The sequence below is a fragment of the Notolabrus celidotus genome, chromosome 20, assembly GCF_009762535.1.
Source record: "Notolabrus celidotus isolate fNotCel1 chromosome 20, fNotCel1.pri, whole genome shotgun sequence".
NCBI lineage: Eukaryota > Metazoa > Chordata > Actinopteri > Labriformes > Labridae > Notolabrus > Notolabrus celidotus.
This window is the reverse complement of record NC_048291.1, coordinates 24154043-24173168: the sequence shown is the minus strand read 5'-3', so window position 1 is coordinate 24173168 and position 19126 is coordinate 24154043. Positions and strand designations below refer to the sequence as shown.

Sequence of the window (19126 nt, the reverse complement as noted above, 5' to 3'; positions counted from 1 at the left end):
AAACAAGTACTGGCCGTGGTTTTTGCTTGCGTCATCACAACATTCTGTTTCGACCGTGTTGTTTCGGTGATAAAAGTCTCTCAACCGAAAACCAAAAATCCACTTTTGGACCATTTTCGGCCAAAATCTTCAGTGGCTGAATTTTCTGTGCATGCCTAAAAGTCAGGTCAGCAAAGTCATCCGGATATATCCTCAGGGGACCTTGAATATCTGCAGCAACAAACCAAGAATGGCATATCTGGAGCTGTGCTGTTAAAGTCTCTGATGGATGTTTTAATGAAAGAAATGTTTCCCGGAGCAGGACAATGTTCAGCAGGATAATAGAAACTCTGTGTTATGATGACTCACTCGTACCGTTGGTGTTTCTGTACTGAATAATGTCTAAGCTGAAGTTGTTGTTAGTTTTATGAAGCTTAAAGGCCCGTCTATGGATGTGCATTGCAAATTAGCTTAGGCTACAAATGCTGTAGAGTGTGGCATCAGTTTCCTTGCTTCATACTTGTCCTGCTACAAGTAGATAAAGTAGATAAAAGTGGATAATTAACGACATGTACTTGGTATGCAGGGCGTAAAATGAACACACGCCAAGTGCCAATGGCAGGTAAAAAATTAGTTTGGCGTGCAAAACAAAACCACACACCCGCCAGTGGCTGATGGAGAATGTTGTATTGCATGTGAGGTTTTGTTTTAATACTTTCGCCCATTTCTGCCGACTGTCAGGCTATTTTGACCCTTGCGGCGAGCTGTACTTGTGTTGTGATTTGGTACGTCAGGAACGGCGTGACGTCAGCTACTGTAGTTCTATTCATTCCCTTTGCTTGAAGAAGCACGGCGGGAAGAGCGTTTTGAGGAAGATGTGGTGGCGACACATTCCCGGCGTGAAGCCACCACAAACAAAAAGGATGAACAAAGAGGCAGGAGACGATCAAGAGGAGCCCTGAACTTGGTATGTGTGTAAAAAGTGAAAATGAATCTTTAACGAAAGCTCTGACCCGTCCGATGTGAACAGATACTGGAGAGGGAGTATAAGAACGTTTTCCAGTTACTTGGAGCCCCTTCTACAAACACTACCAAACACACAGGCTGACAGGCTGAACTCTGACACCCGTCTTTGACCTGATCACACTCACCCATCACCTCCACACTGACAGTTACCATGAGAACAAACAAGGTGCCTCTGTTCCAGCCTGAGAGAAAAGGCCCTGCAGGGAGACGAGTCTGACAGCGGAGACATTTATGCTCATTACAGGCTCCAGATTAGCTTTCACAGCTGATTCTGCAGAGTGTGACGGTCCAGAACATGCCCACGTACAGAGGGAGAGATCGCAGGTCCAACTGGTGTCTGAGAATGTGTGACTTGAAACAAATATGTTCCAGTTAAAGGTGTGATGTCTTTTACAAGCTGCATCCATCATGAGGGGTGTAATTAAATATAGACACACAAACAACAGCGCTCCAGCTACAGAGTCCTGCTGTTGCTGGGTGCCGCCATAAGGAGGCGGCTGGGTTAAACTCCCAGCTGTGCCTCATAGAGTACACACATCTGTCTCCAAACATATATGTTCCCTATATATACCAGGCGGCCAGGAGGGCTTATGACGACATCTGGCAAAAAGCTAACCCTGTTCCTCTGGCCCTGCACCCCCCCTCCTCCGCCTCTCCTCTCCTCTGTACTGACCACAACCGCTGGGAGCAATCAGAGCGTCACGTCTGAGCTCCGCAGCAATAAGAACCAACCCCCCTCTTCCTCCATTTTTTTGTTCTGCCTCTTCCTCGTCTCTTTCTTTGCTGGTTGTTTTCAGGAGCAGGCCTCAGCAGCAGAAACCACAGGGCTCCAGCAGGCCTCTCCCAACCCCCACCCGCCCTCGTCTACGTCTGGGCGAAGGACGGCCACGCTCGGGGCCCCCTCTTCCCCCCCTTTACAAACCCAGATGTATATATTTAGCTCATCTTTGCCTCTGTGTAATTAACAGATGGAAATTATAACTCCAGGAATTGAAGATGACGTCATTGTTCTCCTTGACTGAAGATGAAGCCGGACCCGGCTGTGTGTTTCTCGGTCTATAGGCCCAAGACCAGGCAGCGGCCCAACATTTCGGGGCGTGGTGAGGGCGATGCTGAGCCAGGTTGGGAGGCTAACTGAGCCAGCGAGGAGGAAAGAAATGTAGAGAGCAGGACTGCAGGACTGGATGTTTATTAGAGCAGGCGAGATGGCCTGCCTGCCTCCGACAGCCCTGGAGTTTCCATTTGAGGTCATCTGGTTTTTACATTCCTGCCATGCACCAGCGCTCACACCAGGCTGTAGAAGTCCTCCATAGAGGAGACTGTAGAGTTTTCAAAGTCCCAGAGCGTTCAGTCGCCATTCAGGGAGTGAGGGATACTCTGATTTCATCAAACATACCCACAGAGTATGTGATCACCTGGGACTCAACTGGGATTAAATCTGGGTATTTTAAAAACCCTGGTATAATCCCTTCTTCTACAGATGTGCTCAAACAGGGGCTCAGCTCTAAACCATGCTGGACTGGTTCTCTGAATCTGAAAGTTCAAGGATTCACTGAGATCTTCGCCCCAAATTCCAACCTGTTTTTGCAACACTCATGACTCTCTGTACACTCACACTGACCTCTTTCAGCCTCTCACAAACAGTGCCACTGGGCAACAAACATCCACACAACTTAATCAATTACCGCAAGAATTTTCAGTCTAACAAATCTAATCTTCTCTCCTGCAAAATTGACATTTTCTACAATCTGCGACTGCTTGTGATGCAAAAGGCCAAGCAGAACACGTGAAGTGTGATTATTCGGAGCATTAATGAGAGCTCTTTTTTCTCCCTCTGTGGATCTCAACTGTGGATAATGTTTCTGGCCTTAGCATCCCTCTTCCTCCTCCTTGCACGGTTGGTCCCGAGTGGCACAAAGACGATATAGAGATACCACCCTGCATGTTTTGAATACAGCAGGATCAGCCCGGGCTATCATGTCATCTGCCTGCTCCTTCCTGTTGACAGAGATGCTGCTGGTGTCTCTTTTTTTTTTTGGCGTACTGCCCCTCGGTTTGTTTAATATAATAAAAATATCCGTATGTCCGCCTGATGCTGATGCTTGTACCCCGTCTTTAGCCTCTGTCACTCTGTATTAGAGGCCCGGTTTAGTGCATGGATGGCAACGACTGAGGAGTCAGAGAGCGTCGACCCTGCAGAAACAAACTGTCCTCTGTGGTTTCAGGACTGCACTGAAAATAATAATTAAAATAAAAAGGTCAGATATGAAGCCTCGAGGGATCATGAGCCTCGGTTGTGTTCTTGTTTTGGCTGCCCTGTGGGAAGACTGCGAACTACTGGTACTGTTGATATGAGGCGCGCACACACACTCACACACACACACATGTTCTCAGGCTGTTATTCAGATGAAAGACATACTGGCACTGCTTAAAGCTGAGAGGAATGTTAATAAAACTTGCTGTCCTGTTTCATTCTGTCGACTGAATCAAACACAACACAAACTTAAACATGCACTCCTTTTTTTGAGAATGATGACGTTTAGTTTGAGACGCATTTCAGAGAAGAATCAAAAGGAGAATGTTGAACGGTGTCACATTCAGATGTAACATGAAGAATGAACACAGCCGTTATAAAAGGGGAGCATCCTGACAGCTTATGACCATAGAAGGTAACAAAGAGCCGACAGCACTTAGCTCAAAGTCACAGGGAAATGAGAGAAGAGAAAGCAAGAATTTAGGAAGGGATAGGGTAGAAAAAAGAAGAAGTAATTTATCTGGAGGGACGGTGACACACACAACAAGAGGGAGCAAAAAAAAGGGGAAGAGGCTGTAAAAGATACGAGCGTGAGCACGGCTCAGTGTGTGCAGAGGGACGGGATTTGCATGTTGTTCACCTGAGTTGACATCTTTGATATTCTACTTTTACTCCATGCAAAACCTGCTGAGAGGCTTTAAAATGCACCAGAGGACAAAATCTGGAGAGAAGTGACACCTATGATCACACTGAGGGACACCTGATGATATGAATTCAAATGAATCTAAAACAGACCGTGATATGTGATGTTATCTGGAGATCTGGAGGGTTGGTTTGTTGTAAGTTGGATGCAGTTTTAAGAGAACATAAAGAAGAAAAACTGTATTTAAAAACGAACTGAGCCCACTATAGAACCTTGAAGAGTTTTATGTCTTCACTCTGGTCGTTGGCTGCTCTGCACGCTCTGCTCTGGTAGAAACTATAAATGAAGTTGCCAGACCACTTTTGAACCGGATGGTGACCGTGTTGACTCTTTGGCTGACTCTTCTGTCAGAAGCCCGACAGGAGAGACGTTCCAAGTGTGCTGGGATATTGTAACTGTGTAGGAAGCGCACATAGACGTTCTCAGCCATGGTGGATATCTCAAGTCCAGTCCTCAAGTGTGAGCTTAACTACATAAGGAATCATAATACACTCCAAAAAAGCAACATGGGTGTCTGTTTTATCAACATAAGTACATGTAGTTTCTATTATATTAATTCAGGGTTTAGTGGTTAAATATTTTTAAATCATGTAGTTTCAACATGACATGCAAAATACTTAAAACTACAAGATTGCTTTATGTCAACACAACCTAATGGGTTTAGGTTAGAATCCCATCTGCAATACCTCTCCAGAGCAGAAGGTGGCAGTATTGTGCGACAGGCCCTATTCATCATTCCAAGTTACAGTGCTTCTGGCAAAGAAGAGCCATTACGGGGAGTTGGGAGAGATCTCCTGTGACTGACTGCAATTGAGGCGCTGGTGGCCTAGTGGTCTAAGCGCCCAACATATTGAGGCTATTGTCCTGGTCGCAGAGGTCGCCGGTTCGACTCCCAGCCGGTCAACCGTTTGCCAAATGTCTTCCCCCTCTCTCTACTCCCCATGTTTCCTGTCTCTCTTCAGCTGTCATGTCACAAAGGCTAAAAAGCCCAAAAATATAACTTACAAAAAAAATGTATAATAATAAGCTATCCATACTCATATTATTCAAGTTATTGTGACCCAAGACAATGAAGTCAGATCCTACCTTAGTAAATATGTTGAAGTAACCTTTACAAATTAAGTTGGACCCAAACCTTGCAAATAAGTAACCGTAAGGTCAATACTTTATGTTCACTCAACATATTCACAATTAGCTGGTTCAACAAAATTGTGTTTTGCTGAATGAAAGCATTTTAATTAGGTGGAAATTCTTTTCTATAAATGTATTACATTCATCCAGTAAATTATTTCTTTGACTGTAGGAAAGTGGGCACTTTAAGGATAGTAGAGACTCTGTGGTCAACGACTGTTAGCTATCAATAGATGATCCGGCCATAGACTGGAGAACAAAAAAAGCTGCGTCCTTCTTAGTTTTCCTGGTAAAAAAGGGTTGGACAAAATATCACTTTAGAAATGTATTGCTGTGTTGTATCTTGTTGTAAAATATCGTAATGGCATTGTAGCATCATGAATTAACCTGTGATTCCTATCCCTGCTGGTAAATGAATGCAACATAAAGCTTCCATTGAATCTGTTGATTCCTCACTATAGTTTAAAACTTGACAACAATCAAATAAATACCAAAAAGAGATTGTTTTTAAATCATGTAAATATCTAAATCGTCCGTTTCCTTTGCTACATCCAAACATTGCTGATGTATGGGGTCTGATTTTGGATCATTTGCACTCAGTAAACAAAAAACACATCAGTGTTTTCCTTCAAAAGAATCTTACTGAGATGGTAAACAGGCACTTTAGTGCTGGAGCAGCATGCATCAGGAAAAAACACATGGCTCTATCTCTTCTCAGCATCCTCAGCTCCTTATTAGATTCTCCATAATCTCTGCCCCGTGATTTTTGCTGGACTGTCAAAACAACCCCCTCCTCCTCCTCCTCCTCCTCCTGCTTCTCCTTCTCCTCCTCCTCCTCCTCCTCCTCCTCCTCCTCCTCCTCCCTGAGAAAGCTTACAAACAGTCAAAAAAAGATGCTGCTGATACAAGAAAATGTGAGTGTGTCTGCTCCGTGCTCAGTCCTGGGAGTAGATATAGATGTCTGAGTTATCCCACTCACTTCATCAACTCAGACCCTGAGACTGGATGGATGTTTGCTGGCCGGCTGCCACACGCTGTATAAACAAAGTGAAGGGGCCTCCTGAAGAGTGACGTTCGGAGAGCGAGCATCATCAAAATAACAGAACTGTTCGTTTGATTCGTGACTTTCAGGACCGGCTAGAAGAACACCCAAGAACAGCGTGTGCGTAAACACTTGAAGTTTACGAGAGCAGCCGGATATATTTGTCGTCTTTTTGCAGATTGTGAAGGAATGAGCTGCTTTCTTACTCGTCTTCAAGTTCCATTACTTCATTGTGTTTTGTCTGTCACAGTGGCATCATTCTCCCCCCATGACTCATCAGGATTCAGTCCATTTTGTTATCTCTCCTGCGACCCTTTTCCTCCTCACCCCCTCCTCCTGTGTCTCTCTTACATTCCAGATTCCTGCTTTAAAAAAAAAAAAAAAAGAAGTCTCCACAGTTGATCGGAGTGAGACAGAGCAGCACTCAGTTTTCTGCAAACACTCTTATCGCCTGTGCAAAAATGTAAACACGCTGAGAAAACAGAGAAGAAATGTGCACATTTGATATCGAGACATGAGAGAGACAAAACAAAGACGCAGGAGGATCAGATCATCTGCAGCCCCAGTTTAACCTCTGCAGCTCTGTGACAGGGGTTCCCTCCTGCCTCTTTAGGCTCTATGCAGGGGGCCAAGTGTATGACGAGGGGGCCCCCCTAACCTCTGAACCTTGACCCTGATTCAAACCTAGCCATGCTGCCTTCAGGCTGATCCTGCAGACAGATACAAACCCGAGCCAAGCCTGCATTTCAGAACAAGACTAGACCTGTTCCCTGTTCCTGCGCTGTTCTGAAAATCGCATCAAAATCAAGACCCCCCATCACCACCACACACACACACACACACACACACACAAGATGACAGCCTCATATTTTCCTGCACATAAACAACACCCACATATTAACACAAGCACACACACACAAACACACAAAGAGGCACTGACGAAAGCCAGACCATCAACAGGCTGAATCTAATTAGCCCTCATCTGTTTCTGAGAGACGCTTTGTTTCACACCAAACCTCCCAGAGCCTGCCAGTCAGACGCCACATGAAACGCACCCAGCTGGGACACCAGAGGGAGAGAGAGAGAGGGTGCTACACACAGAGAACGTGAAGGGGCGCCAGATCTGACAGTTTTCTGGACAGGTAAAGGCAGCGTCACGGTTCTATGGGGGAAAGGGGAAAAACAAAAATAAGACAAAGTGAAGTCAAGGGGCAGGAAGCCAGCCTATCACAGGGCTAACGTAGAGACAAACATTCACGCACATACTCACATCTACGGGCAACTAAAGGCGCCGACACGAGCACTACATACTTCTGCGTCGATGTGCTGTAAATATGGGAAATAATGCCGCTGTCGAATCCACCATAGACTGTAGATAAAATGGACATCATCTTGCTCGGCTCAAAGTGAGGCTGCCACAAAAACTGCTCCCCCTAGTGGCTGGCTGCAGTATAGGTCAAAAACTCTGTCTCCCCCATTCAAACTTTAAAAAATAAATACATGTGGTACGAATGTTTCTCACATCTGTATGCTGTGGTGATATGTAGTTATTATTTGACTGTTTTGTGTTCAAGGCCTCTTTTTTCTGAAAAGTTACTTTTTCGTTTGTTATTGGAGGTTAAAAAACTGGTTTTACATCCGGGTTTGCTTTGATGGACAGCTGCCATAGAGAGAAACTCCATAGGACCTCGGGACAGTACGCTGTAAGACGGGGCTTGTTACCATGGAAACACACAAATTCCCTACTGCGCAGACTCTGGCTGCAGAAATTGTACAAGATGTCAGCGTTCTGGGACGGGATATTTTGGCTTCAAAACCGTACAATGGGAAAAAGGTGGAGCGACGCTGTGCATTATGTATACAGTCTATGGATTCAACACGCGGTTATATTTGGAGGAGGTGCGCATCAGCTACATGCGTAGGCCTCTGCGTAGGTACAGGACCTATACGGACCTCAGGCGTAGGCTTCGCCGTCGATTTGACCCAGAAGTATAAATCTGGCTTAAGAGTGACCGCTAGGCGCTGGTGGCCTAGCGGTCTAAGCGCCCCACGTACAGAGGCTACAGTCCTCATCGCAGGGGTCACCGGTTCAATTCCCGGCCGGTCGACCATTTCCTGCATGTCTTCCCCAACTCTCTACTCCACACATTTCCTGTCTCTCTTCAGCTGTCCTATAAAATAAAGGCAAAAAGGCCAAAAAAATACGACTTTAAAAAGAGTGACCAATCAACCTGACGAGCATGATTTTGGACTGTGGGAAGAAGCCGGAGTTCACAAAAAGAAGCCACACATGCACAGGGAGAAACATGCAAACTCCACACAGACAGAGACCTGCCCGGCCGGGGATTCAAACCAGTGACCATGTTGCAACAGCGCTAACCACAGCACCTCCATGCCACCCAAACTGAAATAAGAGAAAGTTGTGTTTTCTTCCTCCAATATTTTACTCATACCAAATAATTGACTAGAATGATTCATTTCTAGTATTGATCTCTACATTTCAAAAGCTACTATTTTTGATGCACAAGACATCCAGAAGACTTCTAGCCTAGAGACTGAAAGAGCCAGAACAGACTGGGTCTTTGATAAGGAAAGGGGACAGCTGTATACTGAATGTTTTCATGTTGTAGGTCAGTGTTGAACAGGATGATTTTTGCATACCACGAGCTGCTTGTGTAGAAATAAAACAGGAAAACAGATCTTACAGAGTTAGCAACAAAAAATGAAATATGTATCAGAACTTTTAAATAAGAAATTCCCATAAATAATGCACAGAAACATGATGCAAATGAAATTTGCAGACCTAGTGTGCAATAATTTATAAGTAAGAACTAAATGAATGCATTATTGACAAAGTTTTGACTCCAGCAGAGAGAATTAGAACGACAGAGTGACTGAAAGGAGATCAATAAAGAGCCATTAGCAATAGAAACACGCCTTCTTTGCAGAGCTGTGCTACAGCGACCGCTCCCCGCTCGCCACAGTAAACAAGGTCAACAATGACTGATGTCCTTCGCCCACCTAAACACCCGCTGCACCCTGTTTGTACAGCATCAAGGACTCCCTCATGCTAACGAAGGACAAATCAGAACTACTTCAGAGCTGGAATGAGCCGAAGCTTCTGCAGTGTGTGTGTGTGTGTGTGTGTGTGTGTGTGTGTGTGTGTGTGTGTGTCATGCACCTGCGTATGCTTTATGAGTTATGTGTGTGCAGCTCCGACCCTCAAAGTGTGATGTAAACATGCCGGAGTGCCTTTATTAGTGAGCACCTGTGCTCAGCTCTGTGTGTGTGTGAGTAGAGTGTGTCAATACGCACACACTCCAGGTTAATGATTGTGGACGTGAGGTGTGAGCGCGGCGGCGGTGCAGCTGTCGTCTCCGGGCTCAGAGCTCAGAGGAATGCAGCAGGAGTGACGGTGTCGAGGCGGGAGGGTCGAGGTGTTAAGGTGTGAGAGACGCTTCTGATGGCGTTTACAGAGTGATACAGTGCACTCCGTAACTCGCACTTTACTGTCATGCTGTCAGTGCAGCTCGGCTCACTGCACTGACGTAGCAGAGGAGAGAGTATGCTGTCCAAGTAGAAGTCATGTTTCTGGTATGTGACACATTCAGCCTGGAGAAATGGAAACAAATACAAGTACTGACACTGTGTCTCTCAGAGTGGAGGACGAGCGTGGATGAGGAATAACAGGAAAACAAGGAGAAACAACAGAAGGAGTGATGGAGGAGCTTTGGAAAGAACTGACATTAAAAGTTGCACTATTTGTTTTTCACAGATTTACATTTCCAAACATAAATCAGGCAAAGTGCTTGATAGCTGCAGCATGAGGTAATGTGATTGAGACTTCTGCATTCTTTTCATGGTACATTCCTGCAATCTTTTACAATCTAAATAAATGTTATGCTATAAAATGAGAGAATGCACAGAGTCTGAGTGTGTTTAAGTATATCAGACAACTACAGCTTGTGCCAAAGTTTTTGGCTTGTCTTTAGAGTAGCAGTGAGGTGCGATGCTCATGGTGGATTAAGGTGGGGTAAGACCAAGCAGCAACCTCCGGTCGTGAGAATTGAGGCCAATGAGGAAATGTTAAAAACTGCAGTTCATCGAGGGGCCGCTTGAGGCTGGCTGCAGAAGTACTGGAAACCACATACACACTCATTCAAAAAAGACGATCTTTACAGCAGAAATAAACATGTTTACATCCTGGTACAAAAAATGAGTGTAGTCTGGATCGGCACACACTGTACGTGGGGGGGAATTTTTTCATAACACGGCATTTCAAACATATTAAGATCACGAGTTTTCCATTACAAGAGGAACAGCTGACTTGACTGACAGGCGGGAACACTGTAGCGGTTGGTGAGGAGGCTCAAAGCCCGCCTCTTTACCTCACACTAGCTTGTCAGAAGTTTGGTTGAGTTCAGCGTTTCCAATATGTCTGCCGCCGCCGATTGGCCTTAAAACAGTGCTTCAGGAACAGATGGGTGGCGTAATGGGAGTCTATTCATAATACTGGGTCTCACCATGTCTTGATGTTGGGTCTCTGTTCATAATTTGACATAGAGTGGTCTAAACCTGCTCTGTTTGTAAAAGCATCTTGAGATAACGTTTGTTGTGATTGGGAGCTATACAAATAAAGATTGATTGATTGATACTGACCATAAGGCTGTACGATAAATCGATTTAATCCATTAATCGCATTTTTGGTTTCAGGTGATTTAAAAAAAAGAAAATCTAGATTTTCTCTGTAACCTCCTTCCCTGCAGAATTTAGACTGAAACGCCTCCTTGCCCACCCTTTCCTGTGAAACAACAGTGGCCTTTAACGAAAATGAGTTCCTGTGATGCATGACAAGTATGATCCTCCATTTGTCAAGTTTTTACAATCAAAAAAGGAATATCAGTACAATGAATATTGTTTCCCATTCCTGCCAAGTCTATTCTGTCACTACGTACTGCACACTGTACCTTTAAGGGGAAATTCAGTTTGCCTTTGTCAAATTTTATTGATAAAATTAAATCAAAACATGTTGTTAGTCATTTGTAGTTTTCTTTTTTCAGGAGAAAAACACAAAATCAATAAAATTGTAAATTGAGTTTTATTCCTAGGCCATATCGCTAACTGACCATGTTAAGCTATTTAAGAGTTCTTATCCACGTTCATCTGATGCTATCTGCATCACCTTTGCAGCATGTTGACATCACTGAAGATGGGACTGTTATCCTTCATCCACACTGAGATGTTATGGTGAGGATTCAGTCTGTCACTAAGCTCCCACTGGAGGCAAAACGGCGTCACTGTAAATGTCAAAGTGGGCCCGAGAGAACATTGCTGTGTGTAAATGCAGATAAATTCCTCGCATTGAAACACTGTCTGTGCTTTGTTCCTACTACGTGGTGAACGCATCTGCCAATGATCACAGAAATGCTTTCATCTGCAGCATCATGCAGCTGCTTCCAGTTAATACTGCCTTGACCAGGAGGCTGATCCGGGACCTGCTGACTTGACAGGACTATATGTGGTCTGAGGGTTGCACCCTTTCTTGTGATCAGAGAGAGGACCAAAAGATAATTTGTGGATCAGCAGAATATAAATAATGGTGAGGAAGCTATTAGCAGGCTTCCAGGGCTTAAACCTCAGTGTAAATATGGTTCTCAGGTGAAGGATCAGCAAAATCTGAAACACTATGTCATCAATAGTGTGGAAGTTATGTCTGGCCCAAACACTCCTGGGACTGCAGGATGGTGCTGCGGAGTATCAGAGATCAAACACAGACCGGTACACGTGCAGCGGGGACAAACGAGGGGCTTTAACATCGACCAGCTCGGCTCAAGATTTTCATAAAAGCGCTCTCCTGTTTCCCGTCATCAATAAACTCAGCGTCACGTGGCTCAATGCAGCATTAACATCAGGGCCGCCGCTCACCCTGCCCTCTGCCCCGCCCTGTAGTCCACTGCCTCTATTGATCCCCCTGCACCGCTACATTACAGGAGGCCTGCTAACAACATTAAACGAGTCCCAGCAGACCACATCATGACTCCTCTTTTCATGCCGCTCTCTCAGAGATCAGGCAGGGTTTACTTTGTGACACATTTGATCAGGTTGGAGCGCCACTTTGTTGCCTTTTCATCTGAAAGGTTCAAACGAAGAGAAGAGGATAGAAGAGAAGAGAAGAGAAGAGAAGAGAAGAGAAGAGAAGAGAAGAGAAGAGAAGAGAAGAGAAGAGAAGAGAAGAGAAGAGAGAGGAGCACGCACAGGATGTTCATTTGTGTTCTTCGATGTATTCAGTTTCACATCAGGGGGGTGATTTATTTACTCTCAGAAGAAAAACATCCATTATGAAGACAAATTCCTCTCCAGCTGAAGATAAGTGAGATAAACAGGCAGAGAAAGGCCCCAGCAAAATAAGAGCTGGGTGTTGGCCAAGACATGCAGGGTCAAAGGTCAGGTATGGAACAGGTCAGCATGGAGAGAACAACAAAAGGAGGGACACACAGGAGGATATCACACAGTATGACAGCACTTTAATGAGTTCTTGTTCATTAAGATGAGAGCTCTGTGGGCACGTTTACGACAGAAATCTTTTACAACAACAGCACAATTACAGTAACAAGCAGCAAATTGAAAAGATAAAAGTGTTTGACGGAGCATCCGCAGAGGCAGGGAGGTTCAATTAGAGCGTCACCGCAGAGGAGGAAACATTATTCTTTGCTGGAGGGGACAAACGAACCCAGCACGGAAAATAAAAAGATGCTCTGTAGAAAAGTGCAGCGGAGGAAGGTAGAGTCAGAGATTCCTAATTACACCAAGACGAGAGAGAACAAATACTGCACTAGCTTCCAGCTGCAAAAGGCAAAGGGGGAAATTCTCTGACAGAGCCACATCACACATGGAGCCAAAGACCCACTGAGGTTAAATCAAAGCAGACACACACACACACACACACACAGGATCCCAAACCATATGTCTTCAACAAGCAGACCACCGCCCAGAGTGACATATCTGATCTCATGACTTCACTATGACACATCACGACTTAAAGACACACATTCCTGTCGTCAGACCAGCATGACCTCATGTTTATAAAAAAGTATTTAAAAGGGACGCTCATGAGCTGGATCCTCGCCTCCCTAGGTACAGTTTACTCAGAGCTTTCCACTGCTTGGATGATCACGGTTAAAGAGTGTAATGTTCAAATGTGGGCTTCTTTTGCAGAGAAACTATGAGAATAGATCTAGCTTCTCTTAGGATCTGTGTTGTGGTCTGATGCAGCTGGTGGTCTCAGTTTGTTCTAGGATGGGGTTTTATTTATTTCAGTTGTGTTATTTTGTTTTATTTATGTTTGTATCTATTTTTTTTTATGTGTGTACATTTATGTTTGAATACCCAAACTTAAATGTGTGTGTGGCTGTTTAGCCATTGTACTTACTTGCTACTGCAAATGTGATTACAATGTACACTGTCATTATTTGTCATTTTTCTTAAAAACAAATAAATAAAAAATTTTGGTCCAAAAGAAAAGTATTTAAAAGGGACGCTCAAGAGCTGGATCCTCACTTCCCTAGATATAGTTTACTTGGAGCTTTCCACTGATCAGATGATCACGGTTAAAGAGTGTAATGTTCAAATGTGGGCTTCTTTTTTTCTTTTGCAGAAAAACTTTAAGAACAGATCTAGCCTCTCTTAGGATCTGTGTTGTGGTCTGGTGCATCTGGTGGTCTCAGTTTGTTCTAGGGTGGGGTTTTATTTATTTCAATTTTGTTATTTTCTTTTATTTATGCTTGTATTTATTTTATTCTATGTGTGTACATTAATGTATGAATGCCCAAACTTAAATTTGTGTGCAGCTGCTTAGCCATTGTAGTCTACTTACTTGCTTCTGCAAATGTGATTACAACGTACACTGTCATTATTTATCATCCCTTTAAAAATAATAAAATAAAAAGATTTGATCAAATAAAAAGTATTTAAAAGGATATAAAACACAAAATACCCACCCACATGTTGATGTTCACTTTAAAGACTCAAAGGGAAACTTTTTCTTGCAGGATATGATCTTATAATCACACAGAAGGTGATTCAAACTCCTTCCTGGTGACAGATCTGAAGTCTTGTGATGATCATACTTCACCCATCTCCTCATTCCCTGTTACATCACCTAATGTGCAGCTGTGGTCTGCCACCACTTTCTGCAGGCATCAGTGTCTTAGTTTAAACTCACAGAGTGGAGAGCTGCTAGTATGTCAGACATGAAAATGCAGTTTTTTCTAACTTCTGTCTTACTGATTGTGAATATAATCACAGATCACGCGTGGGTGTCTCTCTCCAAACTGCATCCCTGCTTGGGACGTCCCGTGTGGACAGTCAGCCGAGCTGCTGCACGGAGAGGCGGACAAAAGGCTGCAGCAGCCCGGGCGTTTCATCTGACTAATGTGTGGGTTTATTGGCCCAATATAAAGACAAAGCCTGTAGCATTCACACACACACACACACACACACACACACACACACACACACAGTTGTGTTCTGTACAGTATGTCGGTGAGTGTGTGTACACAGTGGCTATGTAAACTAGTGTTAATCCTCTTAGGAAATCACGCTCTCTGACCAGTCCCAAACAACGCAGACGGTTCCAGCACAAATACGCGTCCAGCCAGGTTACCAATGTGTGTTTTTAAAGGAGGAACTCGATGAGTATAGGACTTACGTGGTTCTCAGAGTAGGGTGGTATTCCAACAAGGCAGAAAGCAACTCCATTCATTGGGCAGCAGAAACTGTTCCACGAGGAGAGGCTGGGTTGTTGCTGCAAGACGCTGGAGCTTCGAGGAACGACGTGCGTAAACTTCTATATGTTGAAGACTTCTTCGGCTTCCTTCTTTCCTCCAAACAAACAAACAAACCCCCCAAAAAAGAATCCCGTTGTTTCAGCTCCCACCCCCTCCTCCTCTTCTTCTTCTTCTTCTTCTTCTTCTTCTACTTCTTCCGCCAGACCGCATCAGTTGTGCATAACTAAATCCCTCTGTGTGCTCGGCCCCTGCCTGCTGACTGACTGCAGCAGCGTCAAAACACACACACACACACACACCAGCACGCATGCACGAGGCAAGGGGGGGTGCGGAAGTCCGGAGGGTTGGCCTTCAAAGTAAAGTCCAAATGAGTCATATTTAGAAAACGTTCACATTTTATCAACTGCACTTTCATTTAATAAATTAAGAATTTATTTTGCTATACTGCAAGCAAAACGAACATTGGCCTTTAACTGGAAGAAAACTGAAGCACCAACAATCAGTGCTTGGATTAGAAATAATATGGCACAATGTATGTCAATGGAGAGAATAACGTATACCTTGAGTCTGCATGTGTCTTCTTTAACATCTCCTCATTGCTGCTTCCTGATTGTCTTGCTCCATGTATTTTATGTCCATGGACACTTTCTCAAAGACTGTCATATTATGTCCTTATGTAGCTTTTAGTCATTTTTTCTTTTCTTCTCTTTTTGTTTGTTTGTTTGTGTTTTGGTTTCTCCTCTACCTTCTTACTTTGATTTTATTTTACTCTATTTTATCTCTGTTTAATCTTGATCTTTTTAGGGAGCCTTTTTAACATCTGGCAAGGGACTACGGATGTAAACTAGCCTTTTGGCTAACTCTGGCATATTTACAGAAATGTTAATTAATATGCATGGTCCTTTTAAATAATAAAAATAAATAAAAATAAATCAACAGTTCATGAGGGAATCTGGAAACTATTCAATTATTATATTAACAGTGGAGATATAGGAGGTATATAGGAGGTATTATTCAAGGTACCTTTACATGTAATAGAGGTTCTGTCTTGTGTACTTAATAGACTTTGAGAGAGAGATGAATGTGGGTGGGATGGGGTGTTTTGCTTGTTTGGGAGAAAATAACAAAAAATGACTTTTGTATTGTACAAAATGATAACTTCATATTTATGTCTGTGTAATGCACAATGTATATGGAAATGTCAATAAAGATAATGTTTAAATAATAATAATAATTTAACATTCTTGAGTTGAAGCACTTGGAAACTTTCTGCACATTTTTTTTAAATTTTCCTGTAGAGTAATTTTTGTATTTTATTGTGGTGGACCGGAAGTATAATAAGAGCGTTTCAGTTAACTTGATGATGTAGGAATGGAGGTTGTGCGTTGTGTAAATCAGTGCTCACCGCCCTGCAGACCCACAGCGTGCGGGCTCCCTCTGGCTGTGCCAAAACATCTTTGTGCAGGATAAGAAGGATGACTGGTGCCAACAAGACAATAATGGAAGCACACGTGCTCACTATACTACTACTAGTGTAGCTTAATGGGTTATTTAAGATCAAATCATGTAGGGTAAATAAATCATGTTTAAGAAATGAAATGTTTATGAGATTAAATCTTGTTTCAGACAACCTCTGCCAGGGTTTGTCACAGGTTCTGTTTGAGATCCTCATGGACAGAACATGAAGGTGCAGCCGGGGGAGGAGGGTCTCCAGTCTTGACCTCAGAGTTCCATCTCTTCTTTCCACAGATGATGTGGTTCTGTTGGGCTCCTCAGGATGGGACCTCCAACAGGCATTGGGACAGTTTAGCAGCCCTGTGCCATGCTGAGATGAGAGTTAGCACCCCTAAGTCCAAGGCCTCTCTGCTGTAAAGTGCTGGATTGCTCTCTGTGGGTCAGGAGCGAGTCTTTGCCCCAAGTGAGGGAGTACCTCAAGGTCTTGTTCAAGAGTGTCATGAAATTGATATGCCGAATACTTGATTTCAATATAAGAGCTGCCTCTGACTTGGCAAATAGTGGATCATGGTTCAGGATTGGCCACTGGGGTGTCTAATCTGCCGGCATCATAGGGAGCTTGAACTAGTCTTGTTGCTCCTTCACCTCGAATGGAGACAGTTAAGGTGTTTCAGGCATTTGATAAGGATGCCTCCTTGATGCCTCCCTTTGTAGTTGCCTTGGTGCTCCTTGGAGGAGGCCTCGGGTAGAACAAGAGCTCCCTGGAGGGATTATATGTCCCCTTCAACTCAGGTTCCCAGAAGGAGCTGGAAAATGTTGCTCAGGAGAAGGATGTCTGGGTCAAAGAGATGGTGTAACTCATGGGTTTAAAAATTAGGTAAGAGAAAGGGGCTAAAAAAAGACTCAAACACAATGAGAGATGTCAGAAATCTTTCCACATGCAGACAATGAATGACATATTCTGGGAAAAGTGTTTCTGATTTGTATTTTTAGCCACACAGCCACACTGTCCATGTGAATCAATACAGCATGGAGGAAGCTTACTCATCAATAGAATAGGAAGTTCAGACTACTGCCGAGAAGTCACAGTTTTTCCCAACATAAGCGCTCCCTGGTAGCTGTGGTGATATGCAAAGGAGGAATAAATGTACGCTGATGCAGGGGAAAAAGTGATAACTAAAGGAAAGGAGTGGGAGATATAACTGTGGCATAGTGGTGACTCCAAGCTCTGAGCCCATGTGGCTACTATTACTCTGAGGGGTGCATGTATCAGAGAGCCACTTCAAAAGCCAGAAACTAGAGTCATGGGGGGGAAAGCAGCTTACGGGTGCCTTCCCACGCCAAAAGCTGCAGCTGCCAACTCAGGCTACATCTCTTCACGTCTCCTCTGTCCGCTCGATTTCTCCATTCTCTGCCTGTGAGACTGAGACGCACAGAATCCCAGCCAACAGCTCACGCTCAAAAAATCCTCGTCTTGACCTTCACTCATCTCCCACTCCAGGCGTGTAATGACCATATGTGGCCCAAATTCCTCTCCAGGTTACTCATACAGGAGTTTTCTGTGAGTACAGGGATAGCTGGGAATCCACCGTGAAAAAGGGAGGCTCAGCAGCCAGATCCTGGTCTTAAGGTGGGTACAGCAGGACAGATGGTCTTTGAGGAGAGGGCTGCGTTTCTTTCTAAGGGGTCGAGTGATGTCACGGCTAGGTTTATTCAATCAAGATTCATCTCTGCGTCTTGTTTCTGCAGCTCATGTGTTTTTTATTCCAGCACACGAGAGGATATAAATCAGTCTGTGCGCTGACATCTTCTGTGGGAAGAGGTCCGATGTTAGTGAACCCCTCCTGTGTTGGGGCTGTCCACATCTTTCCCCAGATTGCATGCAGATATAGGCTCACGCTACGCATCAATTTTCCTGTCAGGCGAGCAAAGTGGGCCTTCTATTATTGATGTGCTGCTGGTCGGTGCAGAGGAGGAGGAGGAGGGCGTGTGTGTGTCATGTGTCAAATCTCAGCAGGTGGGTAAGCACATTTTAAGATGCTGATTTATAAACGCAACAGAGAGATTTAAGGGAGCTCCGTATGCAGCCAAGTCATGTCTTAAATACTGTATCTTGGTATATGTAGTCCTCCTCCTGCTGTGTCTTTGGGTCAGGCTTAGTCAGGGTCTGACACACAGCCTGAGGCGTCGGGGGCGTCCCTGTGATTGGCTGAGTAAGCCCTGATCTGAGGGTGATGTGAGGTGACGCGCCCCCGATCTCGTTCCCTCGAGGGACGGATGGGGACGAGCGGGGAGCACCCAGAGACTGCAAGAAAGCCCCTTGATCATTATGTAATCACACACACATACAGTCACACACACACACACACACACACACACACACACACACACACACACACACACACACACAGCCTGGCGCCTTGTGGGACAAAAACCTATAAACAACCATCAACCTATTTACTCGCTTGACCGCGCCCCTCTCCACCAAACCACCGGCTCCCCTCCCTCCCCTGGCCCAGCTGGACTGGTTTTCACTCTGCTGCTGAGGCTGTGGAGTCAAAGGAGGGACGCATAAGAGAGCTGGGGTGGGTGGGTGGGTTGGTGGGGGTCCCCCTCCAGTCCCCTCCAGGCCTCTTCACAGAGCGTGTGCACTCACTGGTATGCTATGATTAATTGTTGTTACCCCATTTATTCCAACTTTTCCCCCCTCCCTCCAGGCTTCTTCCTCCCTTATTCTTTCATATCTCCTC

The 19126-nt window shown here is 44.5% G+C and overlaps 1 protein-coding gene across 6 annotated transcripts in view; it reads right to left on the bottom strand.

Annotated features, from left to right (window-relative positions):
* The window catches only part of arhgap23a (Rho GTPase activating protein 23a), a 73164-nt gene that overhangs the window by 45002 nt on the left and 9036 nt on the right, over positions 1–19126 (bottom strand). For 2 of the 6 annotated variants that reach the window (XM_034711718.1, XM_034711717.1), the window contains exon 1: positions 14843–15190. The exons of 1 other annotated variant lie outside the window; for it this stretch is intronic. In XM_034711718.1, coding sequence (XP_034567609.1) covers positions 14843–14896 — 54 coding nt within the window. In that variant the 5' untranslated portion in view covers positions 14897–15190. Of the gene's footprint in view, positions 1–14842; positions 15191–19126 lie in introns of those variants that run through there. 3 more of the 6 variants (XM_034711720.1, XM_034711721.1, XM_034711716.1) reach the window with 2 other exon arrangements.